General features: G+C 35.6%; 2 protein-coding genes across 6 annotated transcripts in view; one reads left to right on the forward strand and one right to left on the reverse strand.

Annotated features, from left to right (window-relative positions):
• Nucleotides 1-2,815: 2,815 nt before the first annotated feature.
• LOC114530686 lies at nt 2,816-11,280 on the forward strand. Of its 3 annotated transcripts, XM_028552292.1 has the most exons (5): nt 2,816-2,958; nt 3,075-3,129; nt 4,565-4,619; nt 5,645-5,697; nt 8,124-11,280. In XM_028552292.1, exon 5 carries the CDS (start codon nt 8,132-8,134, stop codon nt 11,183-11,185), a length of 3,054 nt encoding a protein of 1,017 aa, XP_028408093.1. In that variant the 5' UTR covers nt 2,816-2,958; nt 3,075-3,129; nt 4,565-4,619; nt 5,645-5,697; nt 8,124-8,131; the 3' UTR covers nt 11,186-11,280. The 3 variants fall into 3 exon arrangements, 2 of the variants coding, with proteins under 2 accessions (XP_028408093.1, XP_028408094.1); XR_003687780.1 differs by lacking the exons at nt 4,565-4,619; nt 5,645-5,697; nt 8,124-11,280 and adding an exon at nt 3,208-3,285; XM_028552293.1 differs by lacking the exons at nt 4,565-4,619; nt 5,645-5,697.
• Nucleotides 11,281-11,766: 486 nt separating this feature from the next.
• The window catches only part of LOC114530689, a 70,948-nt gene continuing 64,237 nt past the window's right edge, over nt 11,767-18,477 (reverse strand). For all 3 annotated transcript variants that reach the window (XM_028552296.1, XM_028552299.1, XM_028552298.1), the window contains one exon: nt 11,767-11,907. In XM_028552296.1, the coding sequence (XP_028408097.1) occupies nt 11,896-11,907 (12 nt within the window). In that variant the 3' untranslated portion in view covers nt 11,767-11,895. The remainder of the gene's footprint in view (nt 11,908-18,477) is intronic.

Here is an 18,477-nt window from a genome sequence, read left to right on the forward strand (position 1 = left end):
TCAAATTAATGCGAATCTTTCTCTTCAAAATATAAGAGAAAACATACTCCGAAAATAAACATCTTGTAAACCCAAGATATGAGTTGTTTAAAACAAGACACAATATTCAAGGTGATATTTCGACTCTATTTCAAAGTCATTGTCAAACCTAACTATTTACAATCAAGCTGCGATCTTTATACAAATTTGTCAGGAAGTAACGATGACGTAAATCAGCGAGTTAATAAGAAATACGAGAACATGGCATCACGAGATATTTGCATGCATATAGTGATACAGTCTAAGGAAAGATTATAAGTTCCTTTGATGCCTTTAAGCCACTATTGAGTTCTGGCTTTTTAAATTTTATATGCGGTGCTTCGAGGAACAACAACAGATTAGAGTTTGTGTGGTTGAGAGACTGGAGTATTTTTGTATTGCTAGGTACGAGTTCAGCGTAAGAGTAAAAGGAGCCAGAATCGTTAAGCTTGTCAAAAAAATTGTTCATGTTAAGTAGGTAGTTTGCGTCGTCACAGTCCATTAAGTGTTTCGAAACTGCGCTTTTTAGTGGATCCAAATGTTCTGAAAGCCTCGTTGCCAAATTTCGCTCAGTTTTTCCAATATACGACATATTGTAGCCCGGACAAGTGAATTCATAGACTAGATTGTTCCGCGACATATCCGGAATTTTATCCTTTTTAGGAAGGAAATAAGAGATCTTTTTGGTTTGGTATATAACAATAAATTTAACCGGTTCCGTTAAGTTGCGCTGGAGCTTTTTAATAAGCTTTTTGACTAAAAATTCACCTTGTTTACCTAAGAAAGGAGTCCTTAACCAGATTTTTTGCCTAGTGTCCTCGGGATTTTCAGTATTTCCGGATGCCGAATTACCATTAGTTTGATTATCTTCATTAACGGAATTTGAAAAAGTCATTGTTGATGATTTAATACGATCCGGTGTCTTAAAATTTTACCGCCGTTATGTTGATGACACAATTGTGTTAATAAAACCCGCTGATATACCTTTTGTTCTGAGTAAATTTAATAACTTTGACAAAAACCTCAAGTTCACTGTGGACACTTTTGAGGATAGTAAAGTGCATTTTTTAGATTTAGAAATCTCAAGTTCGGGCATTAATGTTTTTCGTAAACCAACACACACCGGCCAGTATACACATTTTGATAGTTTTGAGCCATGGCCACGCAAAACAGCGTGGATCAAATCACTGTTTTTCCGTGCGGCTAAGATTTGTACCAACTCAGCGTTTCTCAACAAACAAATCTCGCAAATTTCTAAGTTTATGGCCTGGAATGGTTTTAAAGCAAATTTTCGCTTTTCCATGATACGGAGACTAAAACAAAGGTATGCGGTCGATAATGAAGATAATCAAACTAATGGTAATTCGGCATCCGGAAATACTGAAAATCCCGAGGACACTAGGCAAAAAATCTGGTTAAGGACTCCTTTCTTAGGTAAACAAGGTGAATTTTTAGTCAAAAAGCTTATTAAAAAGCTCCAGCGCAACTTAACGGAACCGGTTAAATTTATTGTTATATACCAAACCAAAAAGATCTCTTATTTCCTTCCTAAAAAGGATAAAATTCCGGATATGTCGCGGAACAATCTAGTCTATGAATTCACTTGTCCGGGCTACAATATGTCGTATATTGGAAAAACTGAGCGAAATTTGGCAACGAGGCTTTCAGAACATTTGGATCCACTAAAAAGCGCAGTTTCGAAACACTTAATGGACTGTGACGACGCAAACTACCTACTTAACATGAACAATTTTTTTGACAAGCTTAACGATTCTGGCTCCTTTTACTCTTACGCTGAACTCGTACCTAGCAATACAAAAATACTCCAGTCTCTCAACCACACAAACTCTAATCTGTTGTTGTTCCTCGAAGCACCGCATATAAAATTTAAAAAGCCAGAACTCAATAGTGGCTTAAAGGCATCAAAGGAACTTATAGTCTTTCCTTAGACTGTATCACTATATGCATGCAAATATCTCGTGATGCCATGTTCTCGTATTTCTTATTAACTCGCTGATTTACGTCATCGTTACTTCCTGACATATTTGTATAAAGATCGCAGCTTGCTTGTAAATATAGTTAGGTTTGACAATGACTTAGAAATAGAGTCGAAATATCACCTTGAATATTGTGTCTTGTTTTTAACAACTCATATCTTGAGTTTACAAGATGTTTATTTTCGGAGTATGTTTTCTCTTATATTTCGCAAAACTGTCTGCTGGAAAAGGTTTTCTCTGCAAATTAAACAGACTATTTATGGTTGCCCAAGTTTTGTTAAATCATTCATTATAAAGTTGATTGTAAATTGCTTATGCTGCACACATTCAAATACATTGAACATTGTTTATGGCGAAGATTCACTGTTGTTGGGGGAATTATTTTGATTGAATATAATTGAACATTAGACCAGACTCGGCTAATGTGTACACAGAGTTCTCTTCTGTAAAGTGCCTGTCGAAACAAGGAGTCTCGCGAGGGTCGAGGGTAAAGTCGAGGATATGTTTTAATGCATTTTTTCATTCCAACGACTGGTTTCATACAATAATCTGGCATCGGTACTATTAATACAATCATATCATGTAACTTAGATCGCCCTCTGAATGAGTTAGCGTGATTATCTACAGATTAAACCATATGATTAAACTAAGCAAGTAGAACTCTAAATGAGTAAATTTAAGCAAGTTAAATATCCCTTCGACTCTCCTCTTTATTTAAATGATGCATTATCTGATCATCTTCCTTTGTCATACGATAAATTCGTGTAACCACCCCCGCTTTTACCTATTTTAAAAATAATGAGACGTTACGTCATTCAGTTGAGATTCGTAGCTTAATAACAGCCGACTTCCAAAGTCAGCAATATTAAATACAATCACATCTGAAGGCATAACACTTTTTTCACGTGACCAAGAATAAAGATACGTGTCGAAAGATATGGAGGTGAGATTTATAAGTTCTGTGCATTAGGCAATGATAGTTTGATGCTCACAGACGCAGTAGATTTCGTTGATATAATAAAATAGCAAATAGTTAAAATTCGTTTCGTTCTTTTACAGAAATGATGCAACGATAATTGAGCTTATTTGGTAGAGCAATCCTGTCAACTTTCTGGTAAGCAAAGATAAAGCATTCAGTGAAATTAAACTAAGATTTTAAGTGATATTGCATGTGTTCATTATTTTCGTCAAGGCTCAAAGTGTAGGCGACAGGTGTGGTTAACAAAGAATATTTCGTAATAGATTTTTGCATGTTACGGTCGTGTCAACGTTCCATATTTCATTTACCAGATGCATTAAGCAGTCATATGTTTGTCATGGGTGTTTTATTGAAATAAAAGTTCAACGTTTCTTATGATTCTATTGCCAAAAGTCAGCAATATTTGTTGGGAGTCACTGAAGAAGAAAATTTATTTAAAATAACAAACGAGTTTGGGTTCAGTCGAGGGTCGAGGGTGAAGTCGAAGATACATTAATTTGCATTATTAATGCTAACGTCTGTTTTTAAAAAGCTCGTTCACACTCAGTCCAGTGCATGTGACTTGAATTTGTATTCAGTATACCTCACCAATTAGAAAGTCATTTCTTACTTGATGGCAAACATGCCATGTTTGAAGCTCTTATTCAAGTGGACATAACCTGATAGAATCTTTGCAACCATACAATGCAACAGAGATCTCCCACTTCAATGAAGTATAGCATCACTATAATATTAAACCAGCTCTGGTTCTAAGCAAGAATCTTAGATAGCTTGTTTCAAAGCGAAATAAAATTCCCCTCCCAGCCTCTTACCCAGGCGCTTTGAAAGCTTTTAAAATGGCGTGCGTGGCGTATCTGATCATCTCCCCCGCTTTCTCACGCGATAATTTCTTGTGACCACCCCTGCACACCAGTTTAATGTGTACACGGATTTTATTTTGGAAGCAATTAATATTCTCCTGTGTAAAGTGCATGTCGAAACAAGGAGTCGAGGGTTGAGGGTAAACGGTAAAGTCGAGGATATGTTTTAATGCATTTTTAATGCCAACGCCTGGTTTCATGCCATAATCTGGCATCGGTACTATTAATACAATCATATCATGTAACTTAGATCACTCACTCAAAGGGTTAACGTCATTATCTACAGATTAAACTAAGCAAGTAGAACTCTAAGCGAGTAAATTTAAGCAAGTTGAATTTCCCTTCGACTCTCTTCCCTAGTATTTAAATGATGCAGTATCTCATCATCTTCCTTTGTCATACGATAAATTCGTGTGATCACCTCCGCTTTTACCCATATTAGGAATAACGAGGCGTTAAGGCGTCATGCAGTTGAGACTTTTAGCTACACAACAGCCAGACTTACAAAGTCAGCAATATTAAATACAATCACAACTGAAGGTATAACACTTTTTCACGAACCAAGAATAAAGATACGTGTTGAAAGATATGGAGGTGAGACTTATACGTTCTGTGTATTAGGCAATGATAGTTTGATGCTCACAGACGCAGTAGGTTTCGTTGGAATAATGAAATAACAAATAGTTAAAATTCGTTTCGTTCTTTTATAGAAATGACGCAACGTTAATTGAGATCATTTGGTAGAGCAATCCTGTCAACTTTCTGGTAAGCAAAGATAAAGAATTTGAAATTAAACTAAGATTTTAGGTGATATTTTGTTCATTATTTTGGTCAAGGCTCAAAGTGTAGGCGACAGGTGTGGTTAACAAAGAATATTTCGTAATAGATTTTTACTTGTTACCATCGTGTCAACGTTGCATATTTCATTTACCAGATGCATTAAGCAGTCATATGTTTGTCATGACTGCTTCATTAAAATAAGAGTTCGACGTTTCTCATGATTCTATATTGTCAAAAGTCAGCAATATTTGTTGGGAGTTACTGAAGAAGAAAATGTATTTAAAATAACAAACAAGTTTAGGTTCAGTGGAGGGTCGAGGGTGATGTCGAAGATACATTAATTGGCATTATTAATGCTAACGTCTGTTTTTAAAAAGCTCATTCACACTCAGTCCAGTGTGACTTGAATTTGTATTCAGTATACCTCACCAATTAGAAAGTCATTTCTTACTTAATGGCAAGCATGCCATGTTTGAAGCTCTTATTCAAGTGGACATAACCTGATAGAATCTTTGCAACCATACAATGCAACAGAGATCTCCCACTTCAATGAGGTATAGCATCACTATAATATTAAACCAGCTCTGGTTCTCAGCAAGAATCTTAGATAACTTGTTTCTAAGCGAAATAAAATTCCCCTTTCACTCCCCACCCAGCCTCTTACCCATGCGCTTTGAAAGCTTTGAAAATGGCGTGCGTGGCGTATCTGATCATCTCCCCGCTTTGTCACGCGATAATTTCTCCTGACCACCCTCGCACACCAGTTTGGCAACATGCAGTTTGAGATTCTGAGCTGAAAAATAATAGACGACGTAAAAAGTCAGCAATATTAGTGACAATCACAAAGGTAGCTGATAACACTAAATGAAAACGGCAAGAATAAAAGTACGGGTCCCAACGTGAGTTTTATACGTCCTGCATGCATGTGTATTTTGACATTTACAGACGCAGTAGGTTTCGTTGATATTGTCGAATAACAAATAGTTGAAATTCTTTTCGTTCTCTTATAGAAATGGCGGAAGGATAATAATATCGTCCGTGGAACAATTCTCTCAACTTATTGGTAAGCATAGATAGAGCATTGGAAATGAATTTAAGATTTATATTTATACTGTGTTCATAACTTTGATTACGACTCAATATGTAGGCGGCAGATGTGTAAGCAAGAATATGTTGTAATAGACTTTCACTTGTTGCGCTCGTTTTAAGCGACGAAATTCTCATGTACCTAATGCATTGAGAAGTTTTTTGTTTTCTTGAATGGTTCAGTGCAAAAACGTACGTTTGAAACAGATCTAAAGGCTTCTCCTCATGATTATTTTGCAAACAGTCAGTAATGTTTTATCGGCGGCCACTGACGAAGAAAATTTATGCAAAGTAACGTTTGAATTTGAGTTTGTCGAGGAAACTTTGTCGAGGGTCGAGGGTGAAATCGGTGCTTGTTGTTTAACGCATTTTTAACTGGCGATTCAGGATGGCTTAAAATTATGTTCAGTTGTCAATAATAAAGTCATCAATTATTCAACGGAAAGATTTATGCAAATCAATCTTTATTAAGAAATTGTTTCAGTTTTTGCAATTGGAAGTATCAATCGGCATCATTACCACTCTTAAGAGCAACGCTTCTATCTCTTTTATTATTAACTTTGTCGAGGGTCGAGGGTGAAATCGGTGCTTGTTGTTTAACGCATTTTTAACTGGCGATTCAGGATGGCTTAAAATTATGTTCAGTTGTCAATAATAAAGTCATCAATTATTCAACGGAAAGATTTATGCAAATCAATCTTTATTAAGAAATTGTTTCAGTTTTTGCAATTGGAAGTATCAATCGGCATCATTACCACTCTTAAGAGCAACGCTTCTATCTCTTTTATTATTTAAGAATAACCAAGTAACGTTACATCGAAAATTTACCAATTTAAAACGATATTCGATCATCTTCCATAATCAGAGTCATCGACAATACTACAAGTTGTTTATATTTTACTCAGTATTTTATGCCATCAAACAATTCCACCAAAAGGCCTAATGCAACAGCGCCAAGGGGATATTTTCCACCTTTTCTTATATACAATACTATACAATACAAACAATTTATTTAGACCCGGAGGAATCTTCAGTTAAAAAATGCAACTGGTTTACAAAATTGCCGTGAGAGAGTCGTTATATATATTAGTAAAATAATCATTTGTAGCTTTCTTAAATTGAGGAAAGTGGGTTAAATTACGCATTTCTTCAGGAAGGCTATTCCAAAGCAAAGCCCCGTTATAGCATAAGCTATGTGTATGATTATTTCTAAAATCATGCTCAGGATTTCGAATAGAAAACAAGGTTTGTAAATATGGAGGCATATTTACTTTTAATATTTTAAACATCAACTGAGCCTTCAATTTTTTACGTCGTATATAGAGATTATCTAATTGCAAGCGATTTAAGAGAGCACAAGCGTTGGCATCATAACTTGACCTCGTTATGACTCGAACTGCTCGGTTTTGTAGTTTTTGTAATTTTTTTTGCAAGTGTGTCCCCTAATTCATCCCAAACCGATCAGCAGTAGTCAAAATGTGGTTGTATTAATAACAAATTGCATTTTGTCCAATGAATTTCAAGTGTGTAAATTTGATTGGATACAAAATTTTAGTGAGATTATTATCGTGACTTTCTTCTGGTTGTACTGAGATTTAATTCTCATTCATTTTGGAAAAATAGCCTGAACCCATTATGATATGTCAAAAATCAAATCACCAAAAAACTACGTTATTTGAATTTTCCCAGCATTTTTACCGAATAAATATCAGTCTTGTTCACTCACCCGTAAAAATAAAGATTGTCCCCGAGCCGGTGCGAAGTACCGGGCGAGGGTACTAATTCCGCCCGGAGATTTTAATTACGCCCGGGAATGCAAATGCGAAATCAAAGTTGTCCGCCATTATGTCATGGACGTTGGGCGTTTTTGTAAGTTATGCGCATGCGTGAGTTTAAGACGAGTTAAAACTGGTAACTAGCAAACGTTTGCAAGCGTGCGACTGGCTAAATTAAAATTTTGGTTCGCGTCAGCATAGAATTTGTATTTTAAGGCATGCAAGTATTTTGTAAGTTTAACTTGTGGATTTATCAACAAACGTAGGACACCCCTTTGAATTTATTCGTCAATTTCGTTAAAATGATTTTGATTGGGAAAGCGTTTTTTTTTTCAAAGCGAATCTGTTTAAAAAGAAATTGAAAACCACAAAACCACGTACCACAATTAATGAATTATGAATATAGTTGAATGTGGTAGCTCAAGAGTCGACTTCATAATTGTACTTGATATAGGATTTAACTTATACGACTTTGAATATTCAGCAGAAACGAGTATTATAGAATTTCTGGATTGGAAATATATGTTTATTGCTTCAGGCGAGGGGATTTTGCATGCATGTATTCCTAGTACTAATTAAATAAAAGGTCTTCATGAATCATTCTGAATATATAGTATGAAAATTACAGGAGCAAAAATGTCCGCTGTACCATGGGAAAGTGAGGAAAGTCGAAACTACATCTGCGTCGATTATATTGTCACCAATGTTGCAAGCAAAGAATTGAGAAAAATATTTATTCAGGAATGGAACAGTCGTTACCAGGCTTTCTTTGGAAAATGGGATGACACCAACGTAAGTGGTAATCAGTTGTTTCATAGGGAAAAATCACGTGCCAGGCCAAACTGGAACACACTCCAGTCTAAATTTCAAAATGGTGATACAAATGAGTGGGATTGTTCTGCGCTTTTTGATGCAATTCTTTACTCCAATTCCATTGGAACAAGTCTGAATCCAACAATAAGGACTGAAGTCGACAATATCCGAAAATTACGAAACGAAATTAAGCACAAATCCGAAGGAAAACTCGATGACAAAGACTTTCAGTCCATGACAACCCGTGTCGAAAATGCATTTAAAGCACTGGGTCTTCCAATCATTGAAGTTGAACGAATGAAAATTGAACGAAATCTTTACAAGTCGTTTCAAGTTCTACCTGCTAAGCCAACTCATGAAGTTGTTCACCGTTCAGAGTTGATACATGATATAAAATCTGATCTGGAAAAGCTGCATCACGATAACGACGATAAACTCACATATTTCTTTATCTCTGGGAATCCAGGAAGTGGAAAATCTCAACTTGCCAGACAAGTCTGTGAAGATATTTACAAAACTGTTAATTGGGCAACAGAGGCTATATTTTTCATGACATTAGACGGAAGAGATTTAGATTCACTTTTTAATTCATACGAGGACTTTTGTCGCCGGCTAAATTGCAAGGAAAGCGTGTTGGAAAGCGTGTTGAATTCATCAAAAGCAAAAGATGAGAAAATCAAAAATTTAAGATCGCAAATATCCAGCAGAATAAGGAATTGGAAAAAGTGGTGGATCATCGTGGACAATGTAGAAAATCCCGAGCTCATTTTTCCACTTCTGCCACAGTTAGGCGATGAACTTTGGAATAACGGTCAAATCATATTAACAACACAAAACAGAAATTGTCTTCCTGATGACAGCCTGTCAACTAAACAGATTTCCCTCAGTTCAGGTATGAGTGATCAAGAATGTCGCAAACTTCTTGCTCTCTTATCAAGAATAGAAATCAATGATGCAATACTAAACGAGGTTGCAGAGAAGTTGGATCGCCAACCATTGGCAATGGCTGCGGCAGCCGTGTACATGAGAGAAGTCATCCAAAGTTACCCGGATTTTTCGTGGCAAGATTATTTAAGAAAACTAGAACAGCATAGGAGAAAATCGACGGAGGAACATCTTAAGCAGAAAAATTTGACAGCATATTCTTTAACCATGACAACAGCTGTGCTTTTTGCTGTTGAAAAATGCACCGAAAAAAACAAAATTCTTGAACACGCATTTACACTTTTCTCTTTCATATCGTTCGAACCATTACCACTCGACCTTGTTGTAAAATACATTCAGCTGCAAGAAGAATCGCTGGATGCTGAAGATATCATTCTTCAAATAAATCTCTGCTCCTTGTTTGTTCATGTTGGAAATATAGAGAGAGATGTCCGTCTACATCGTGTTGTGCACGAAGCAGTCAAAATATATTTTCTTTCCACAAAATGTGAAGATGACACAATTTCCGGGACTGAAATTTTAACTAAGAAAAGAACAGCGGAAAATAATTTGAAAGCTGTAATGTTCAAAGTTTTGAAAACAATTCATTACTTCAAAGATCGGAAAGACAAAAATAAAACGATTCCACATTTAAAAGCATTGCACAAAGAAATTTATAGAATGTTTCCAAATCATGGGCTATCATTTTTGAGCTTCGAATTTGACGAAACTGCAATTTCTCAAATGTATGGGTTTTTGGGGGAAACGCTTCGTTACTTTTGCGAAATAAAACTCTCAATGGAATTTTATCACCAGGTATTGAAAATTAAATTAGAAGAATTCGGACCAAACCATATTCATGTTGCTGCTTCATACAACAACCTGGGTAATGTGTATCATGATAAAGGTGATCAGGAAATGGCTAGTGATTATTATGATCGGGCGTTAAAAATTCAATTAGAACATTTAGGGCCAAACCATACTGACGTTTCCACTTCATACAACAACCTGGGTATTTTGTATCATGATAAAGGTGATCTGGAAATGGCTAGTGATTATCATGAACGGGCGTTAAAAATTCTATTAGAACAAATAGGACCAAACCATACAGACGTTGCCACTTCATACAACAACCTGGGTATTGTGTATTGTGATAAAGGTGATCTGGAAATGGCTAGTGATTATCATGAACGGGCGTTAAAAATTCGATTAGTACAATTAGGACCAAACCATACTGACGTTGCCACTTCATACAACAACCTGGGTGCTGTGTATTATGATAAAGGTGATCTGGAATTGGCTAGTGATTATAATGATCGGGCGTTAAAGATTCGATTAGAACAATTAGGACCAAACCATACTGCCGTTGCCGCTTCATACAACATACTGGGTGCTGTGTATCGTGATAAAGGTGATCTGGAAATGGCTAGTGATTATTATGAACGGGCGTTAAAAATTCGATTAGAACAATTAGGGCCAAACCATATTGACGTTGCTGCTTCATACAACAACCTGGGTAATGTGTCTTATGATAAAGGTGATCTGGAAATGGCTAGTGATTATTATGATCGGGCGTTAAAAATTCGATTAGAACAAATTGGACCAAACCATACTGGCGTTGCCACTTCATACAACAACCTGGGTATTGTGTATCGTGATAAAGGTGATCTGGAAATGGCTAGTGATTATCATGAACGGGCGTTAAAAATTCGATTAGAACAATTAGGACCAAACCATACTGACGTTGCCACTTCATACAAAAACCTGTGTGCTGTGTATTATGATAAAGGTCATCTGGAATTGGCTAGTGATTATTATGATCGGGCGTTAAAAATTAGATTAGATAGGACCAAACCATACTTGACGTTGCCACTTCATACAACAACCTGGGTATTGTGTATCGTGATAAAGGTGATCTGGAAATGGCTAGTGATTATGATGAACGGGTTTTAAAAATTAAATTAGAATAATTAGGGCCAAACCATAGTGGCGTTGCTGCTTCATATAACAACCTGGGTAATGTGTATCGTCGAAAAGGTGATCTGGAAATGGCTAGTGATTATCATGAACGGGCGTTAAAAATTAGTTTAAAAAAATTAGGGCCAAACCATACTGACGTTGCCACTTCATACAACAACCTGGGTATTGTGTATCGTGATAAAGGTAATCTGGAAATGGCTGGTGATTATTATGAACGGGCGTTAAAAATTAAATTAGAAAAATCAGGGCCAAACCATACTGATGTTGCCACTTTATACAACAACCTGGGTGCTGTGTATTATGATAAAGGTGATCTGGAAATGTCTAGTGATTATCATAAACGGGCTTTAAAAATTCGATTAGAACAATTAGGACAAAACCGTTTGATCTTTGCAAGATCAGCATCTCATGAAACTAGTCATCGAAATAACCATGTAATCTGTTTTACAAGAATAACTTTACATACTCCATCACTGAAATATACAATATTTACAAAGTATTTCCAAAACATTATTTTCAAAATATGATACTGCAAAAATTCAACGCGCAATTTCTGCGTGGTTTTAAAGCACTCTAAATACTTTAAATGCATGTCGATTTTATTAAAGACCCTTAAAGACTCTTACATGCAATTTGCCTTGAATTCGAGGGAATGTTTAACAGAAGAGAATGTCCAAGATAGACTATGGATCCACCTTTAAATATACACAAAATATTGTTGTTATGTGGTTTCTTTTATATATGAGGTACCTATCTTATTTTGTTTATTACTGTTATTCAATTTTTATTAATTCGTCCACAATTCGTGAATTTATAGAAGAACCATATTTCACCCGACCATATGCTATAGAAATTTTGTGGAAATAGATTTTATCTTAAAGTAAGAAAATTATAGATATAATTTATATCGCATGCAGACATACAACTATTATGGATATTCGTATAGTGTGGATCTTGAAAACTTTGCTAATCTTTAATTCAATAGTGCTTTTTAAATTCTTCGGGGTAATCAAGCGAAACTTAAAGCAAGGTAAACAAAAACCAATTAATAGTTGCGTATTTGAAAGGAAACGTATATAGAGTGCGTTTTACCTGCAGAGAATAATGAAATTAGCTGACGAGTTCATTGCCTTGGTAAACCTGGCCCGTCATTTTGTCCTTTTTCCTATTTTGAACAGAGTTTTTTAACACATCCTATAAAAAAGGATAACAATTGCCTATATTTTAGATCAAACTGCACGGACGAGTAACCCGCTTCTATTATAATTAATTCATTTTTTCAGTATAAACGCTCGTTAAGTCCAAGCAGTAGCTATGATTATAAACTTACACGTCAAATCATTTTTTAGTCGACATACTCGATATATAGTGCAAAAAAATATTTGCCAAATGTTAAGTGAACTTGACTGACCGGCGGCCAATATGCTAATAACGTTGCTATAGTAAGTACATCGGAACGATTTTTCGAGGGGAGTGGTTGAAGCTTTCGATTGGTCAATAAACGAGCGTGAGGCAATAACATCGAATTAAACGGCAATTTCCGTGCATGGAATTTTGGAAAGTTTCGAAATGAAAGGCCATTTTGTATGATAAACGATGTGAAATAAAATTAAGCAAATTGTAAACATTTTAGAATATCAGGCAATGTTTGATTATTCAATTTAGGAATAAACGTAGTCTTACCACTGCCAATCAATCACATTGAGAGTCGAGATTCTGATGTTTGAAATACAATGATCAGCTGAGATACCTGATACCATGGTCCATGGCATCTGAAACAAATATTTCGATTATGATGTTTCAGTTTATACGGTTGTATTATTTCATTATCATGTATTGCATTGAAGCGAAGATAAATAAATCAATACATCTGTAGGAACCGAACGAAGTCAAACTTAAATAATTCTTTGCCATTCGAAATTGTTCGTAAAACCTTTCAAAAGTGTTTAATTCATAAAGAATTGTAGCTACGTGTTTACGTGTTTCCGCTCTTTATTCATCCAAGTTAACCTAGGAATAAAAAGTTAAGCCACCCAGCTAGCAGGGTTATTTTTTATTAATTTAACCCAAGGTTAACGCTACCGTTGCATTGCGCATACCGTTCATTAATATAAAAAATTTTCTGCACAATAAAAGCCATGATACATGACGTATCGACGTGCGGTAATTTCTAGGTTTCATGCACGCTTTTGCACTTTTTAAAATGGCGACAAAGTTTTTTACTTTTAGGGATTCATCTGGGTGTTTGTAAAACTGTAAGTTACAAGAACAAAAGAACCATGGCGATTAGATAACTGCTAAAATCACAAGAATTGTATTAAATAGCATTCCAAAATGCGTCAAATAGCATCTCAGAGATTCCAGTTTTCAATTTTGAGATTTTGAGCCTAATGCCTTCCATTGTAAATTTCTTAAAATATCCCTTAGCCAGTTAGGTTAAGCACTTTTAATTAACCCCGGGTTAGCCTTAGCCGGCTTTTGTACCACCGGCCCCTGGTTAGTTGGGTAGTGTAAACGGGGCTTAATGTGTTAAATATGAAGTCGGAAGTTAAGTCAGTTAATGAACTCTGCCGTTTCGTTTGCTGAAATCGTAAAAGTTTTACTCCCAGAACACATTGCTTCCATCATTGATTTACTGAAAATCTAAGGCTTGTAATTGAAACTGTGTAACCGTATGCTGTATTCACCCAGGCCAAGACATAATATTTGTATTATTATATATTATATTATAATGTATACAATGTCAATTTTTAGCTCGCCTGCACTTTAGTGCAAGAGAGCTATTGCTATAGTCTTGGCGTCCCCGTCCCCGTCCCCGTCCGCGTCCAGACTATATGATAAGTAGAATGTTAAGATGCCACTTTTATTTTCCCATTATTTTCAACTTATCTACTTAAGGAGTCTATTTGTTGCAAAAGAACCATTTACCAGGGGGGCGTGAACATTATACAACAAAATATAATGATAATGATAAGGTCAATGTTAAAATGCTATATATTTTTTGTATACTTTGGCTTTACATCAGAGGAATCATCATCAATGTAAGTCATCAATATGCATTGTGACTATTTAGTGCCATTTGGTACACATTTATACAATAATAAAGAGAGTTTTGTTCAAAATTATAAAATGATAAGGTGAATGTTACGCTAATTAGCATAATGATAAGGTCAATGTTAAGATGTTATATTTTTTTATTATTATTATTATTAAATATTATGGCTTTACATCAGAGGAATCATCATAAATATAAGTCGTCGATATGCATTGTGACTATTTAGTGCCATTTGGTACACATTTATACAATAATAAAGAGAGCTTTGCTCAAAATTATCAAATGATAAGGCTTAATGTTAAGCTTATTAGCATTATGATAAGGTCAATGTTAGAGTTATCACGCTCATTACTTATGTATGCATATAAAAAAAAAATTGAGTGTATAAGAAACCATCATTTGTCAGCAAACCATACAGAATGATTTACTTGGGCACTACTTATGATTTTCAGGGGTATTGTCTAGCACTGTTTTTTTAGTTCAAAGTTGTAGCTTAATCATATTTAACCAAAGTATTTGTACAATCCTAAGCCAAATGAGAAACTTTCAAATATTTTCACCTGTATGCTACCATTTGTTTGTTTGTATTGTATTTGTATTGTACATGTACAATTATAAATTATGAGATTGTGTTGTGATATGGCAGATATGCCGTATCAAAATTCAATCACTTAATATAGAAATGATTGGGAGTGAATATATATAAAACATAGTCCAACGTTAAAGTTTAAAGAATATTGTCAGATAATTCGCAATTACCATAGGCAACCCAGAACTGATCTCGCTGACCTCGCGCGGCGCTCATGTTGTCTGAACAGTCTTATATTATTACAAGGTTGGCAACTCTCACGCCAAATAAGCTAAAAACGCACGACGGTTGACTCAAACACCTTCACAAAACCGCAAATATTTCATAAAAATATGGCGAATAAGAAAAAAAAGTACAACACATTAAACTTCAATAATTTTACTACATTTATACTATATTTTTAGCATTCAAATGTATTCCTATGCATGTATAAAACGTGAATGTTTTTTAGGTTTGTGGCCAATATATTTCAAAACCTATGCTGGGGACACCTTGCCTATACCTTCGTCATATTTTTAAATTGAAAATAGAAAGCTGATTGGCTCTTTTTAAACGACAGCCTTTTTTTTATTTCATATTTTTATGAAATATTTGTGGTTTTGTGAAGGTGTATGAGTCAACCGTCGTGCGTTTTTAGCTTATTTGGCGTGAGAGTTGCCTACCTTGTCATAATATAAGACTGTTCAGACAACATGAGCGTCGCGCGAGGTCAGCGAGATCAGTTCTAGACCGCCTATGCAATTACAAGCTTTAGCACATAAGTATTTTATAAGTACAAAGCCGATAGGCTTGGAATGCAAAGGCAAATGGCAATGCATGTGACATATATTTGCATATTATTTATGTAGATTATTATTTATGTAAAGTTTAAAGAATCTTGTCAGATAATTCGCAATTACAAGCTTTAGCACATATTAAGTATTTTATAAACGCATGTGACATATATTTGCATATTATTTATGTAGATACACATGCAAATATATTATTAAACTCAGCGGTAAATTGTAGACAGGGCCCTTTGAACTACCTACAAGATTTATGTACATACCCTCTCGTTGTTTGATGCATAATCCTTTTTTGTGTAGACATAAAAATCCAATCTTGTTTATTTCATAAAAGCTAGGCGCACACACGACGATTTTAGTCGGCCGACGGCCGACTCCTGTCTAGATGGATGTTTTCATCAAAATGTGGCGATCTAGATGAGCCTACAGATAATATTACTGATTATTTTTGCTGAAAGCATCAATCTAAACCTGAATGGACCAACTACCGTAAAATCGTTGTGTGTGCGCCCGGCTTAAAGCAGGGACTTTTGCCTAGTCCGTTAACTTACCTGTTGATATCACGTGCGCGGATTGCGAGAAACCATAGGCAGCCCAATGCCGAATGGTTTTTCGCCATTGGGCGAAAATGTACACTTTGATAAAATCACGAATTTCACGAATATTCTCGCAACCAAGCTTGTTTATTCATGCAGTATTAGTATATAATAATAACCGACCTACAGTATCTATAGCAAAACTTTGTTCGAGCATCCTCAGGTGCTGATTGGTTAAGATTGCACAAACGTCACTAACTCATTTTTGAGTCAGTGGCTGCGAATTTAAGAAGTCCGTTTTTCTTATGGAAGGCAAAAAATGATACGGACTTTGAAAACGTCTATGTTTCACATATATTAGGCAACCTTTAGATTATTGACTGAACGAAGCTAATGTATGAAAGACATAAATAAGCTGCTTTTACTAATTTGAATATCTCCTGATAAAACCCAGTAATGCCCTTCCTTGAAATTAACTAATATCAATACAATGACCTTTTGTAAGTTGTAATTTGTAATAAAAAGATCGGTAATTTGTGCTTCATACAGATACCTTTCATACAGAGTTTAGCCTTATTTTAGACAAACAGTGCAGGCGAGCGTTAGGTGATTTCAGCACCTCTCTGGTAATGTATATCATAAAATGGCTGTCTTCACAAAGATAACCAAAGAGCTGTGATTTAATATAACCTAACCTTACTAATCTTTTTCTTATCTAACGGCTTAATATATAGTTCACCAAATGATTAAATGTATTACTATACTCTAAACTATAGTTTATGCTCGGTGATAATGTTTCGTCTTCGTCGAATTGTAAACACTCCAAGCACAAAGGCTTTTGTATGGTCTGGCCAGCATATATATACCTTGTCTTCTCGTTGAACGTGCCATTTCTCCTGTGGAGCAGCCCTGGTGTTATTCTCAACCTTCTCTAAGATTTGCTCAAGTCAATCCAACCTATTAAGCGTTTCTTGAAGCACAGCAGGGTCCATTTTGACTCGACATACCCGTTACGAACGACCTATTGCCGCTAGATGTAGCTAGTTACGAATGAAGCCGGAAACAACAGCGGAACAAGATAACGAGTGCACTCGCTTTAAAGTACTTCATTAATTGCAAAGGATTCCAGAAAAAGTCCCTGATATGTTCATATATATGCCATATGTCTCACTAGCAGAAAAAACTGGTTTGAAGATGTTCCCTGGTTGTGACAGTTTGACACAATGTAACTTGCAATTGAAAGAGCATATTGCTCAAATTGCACATTACAAAACCTGATTTTTGATAAAAATATTATTTTTGATGTTTAGCTGTTTGACGATAAGCTGCACCAAGCAGAAGTTAAATGCGGAGGTAATCCCTGCATTTTATATTTGCAAACAAATTCTACTCATACTCAACTATACTTATTAATTATTCCATGATCAATCAACCCCTCTTGATTATTCCATGATCAACGAACCTCGCTATTTATACGTGGGTGAAACAATATCCCTCACATTCAATTAAATCTTGCATCAGCTTGTTTCGTATATAAAACAAACACATTTCGATAAAGCCATGGAGGCAGACGCTGTGGCCTACGATAAGCTGTCCCTACCACAACTTGAAGTGGGAGAGGATTTTATTGGCCAATTAAACCTTTCCAAGGGAGACAAAGTCCTTGATATGGGCTGTGGAACAGGCAAGCTCACTAAATACATCGCTGATATCGTTGGCCCTGATGGCGAGGCGGTTGGCGTTGATCCTGATGCTGCGAGAATTAAAATCGCAGTTGAAAAATACAAAGAATGCAGTAATCTACATTTTCATGTTGGGGATAGTGTTGCTGGGTTTCCACACGATGATCAACCGTATTACGATGCTCATGTGAGTACTTGTGTATTTCATTGGGTGCCCAATGACCAGAAAGCGATTTATTTACAAAAAGCTTACGAATGTTTGAAGTCCGGAGGAAAGCTTGCTATCAGGTGTACTGAAAAAAAAAAGTCAACTGATTTTGAAAAATGTATAAAAAATTTCCAGCCTTTAACCCAAGAGGACTATCGTGATTTGTTCCAAGCTGTTGATCTATTCAACAATGTTGCGATTAACAAAATTGTTCATCCATTTCGATTTGAATCATTTGAATACTTCAAGCAATGGTACAGGGCTTCATTCCATCAGAACTTGGAGGATTTAGATTCAGCGTATTTTCAGCAGCAATTTATCACAACAGAAAACGATGGGACAGTGATATGGAGCCGACCACATATTACCATCACAGCCTGTAAAGCTTGATTTGTCATTCCTCGTTGCTT

Source organism: Dendronephthya gigantea, unplaced genomic scaffold (assembly GCF_004324835.1).
Source record: "Dendronephthya gigantea isolate DGI-Jeju-01 unplaced genomic scaffold, DenGig_1.0 000065F, whole genome shotgun sequence".
NCBI lineage: Eukaryota > Metazoa > Cnidaria > Anthozoa > Malacalcyonacea > Nephtheidae > Dendronephthya > Dendronephthya gigantea.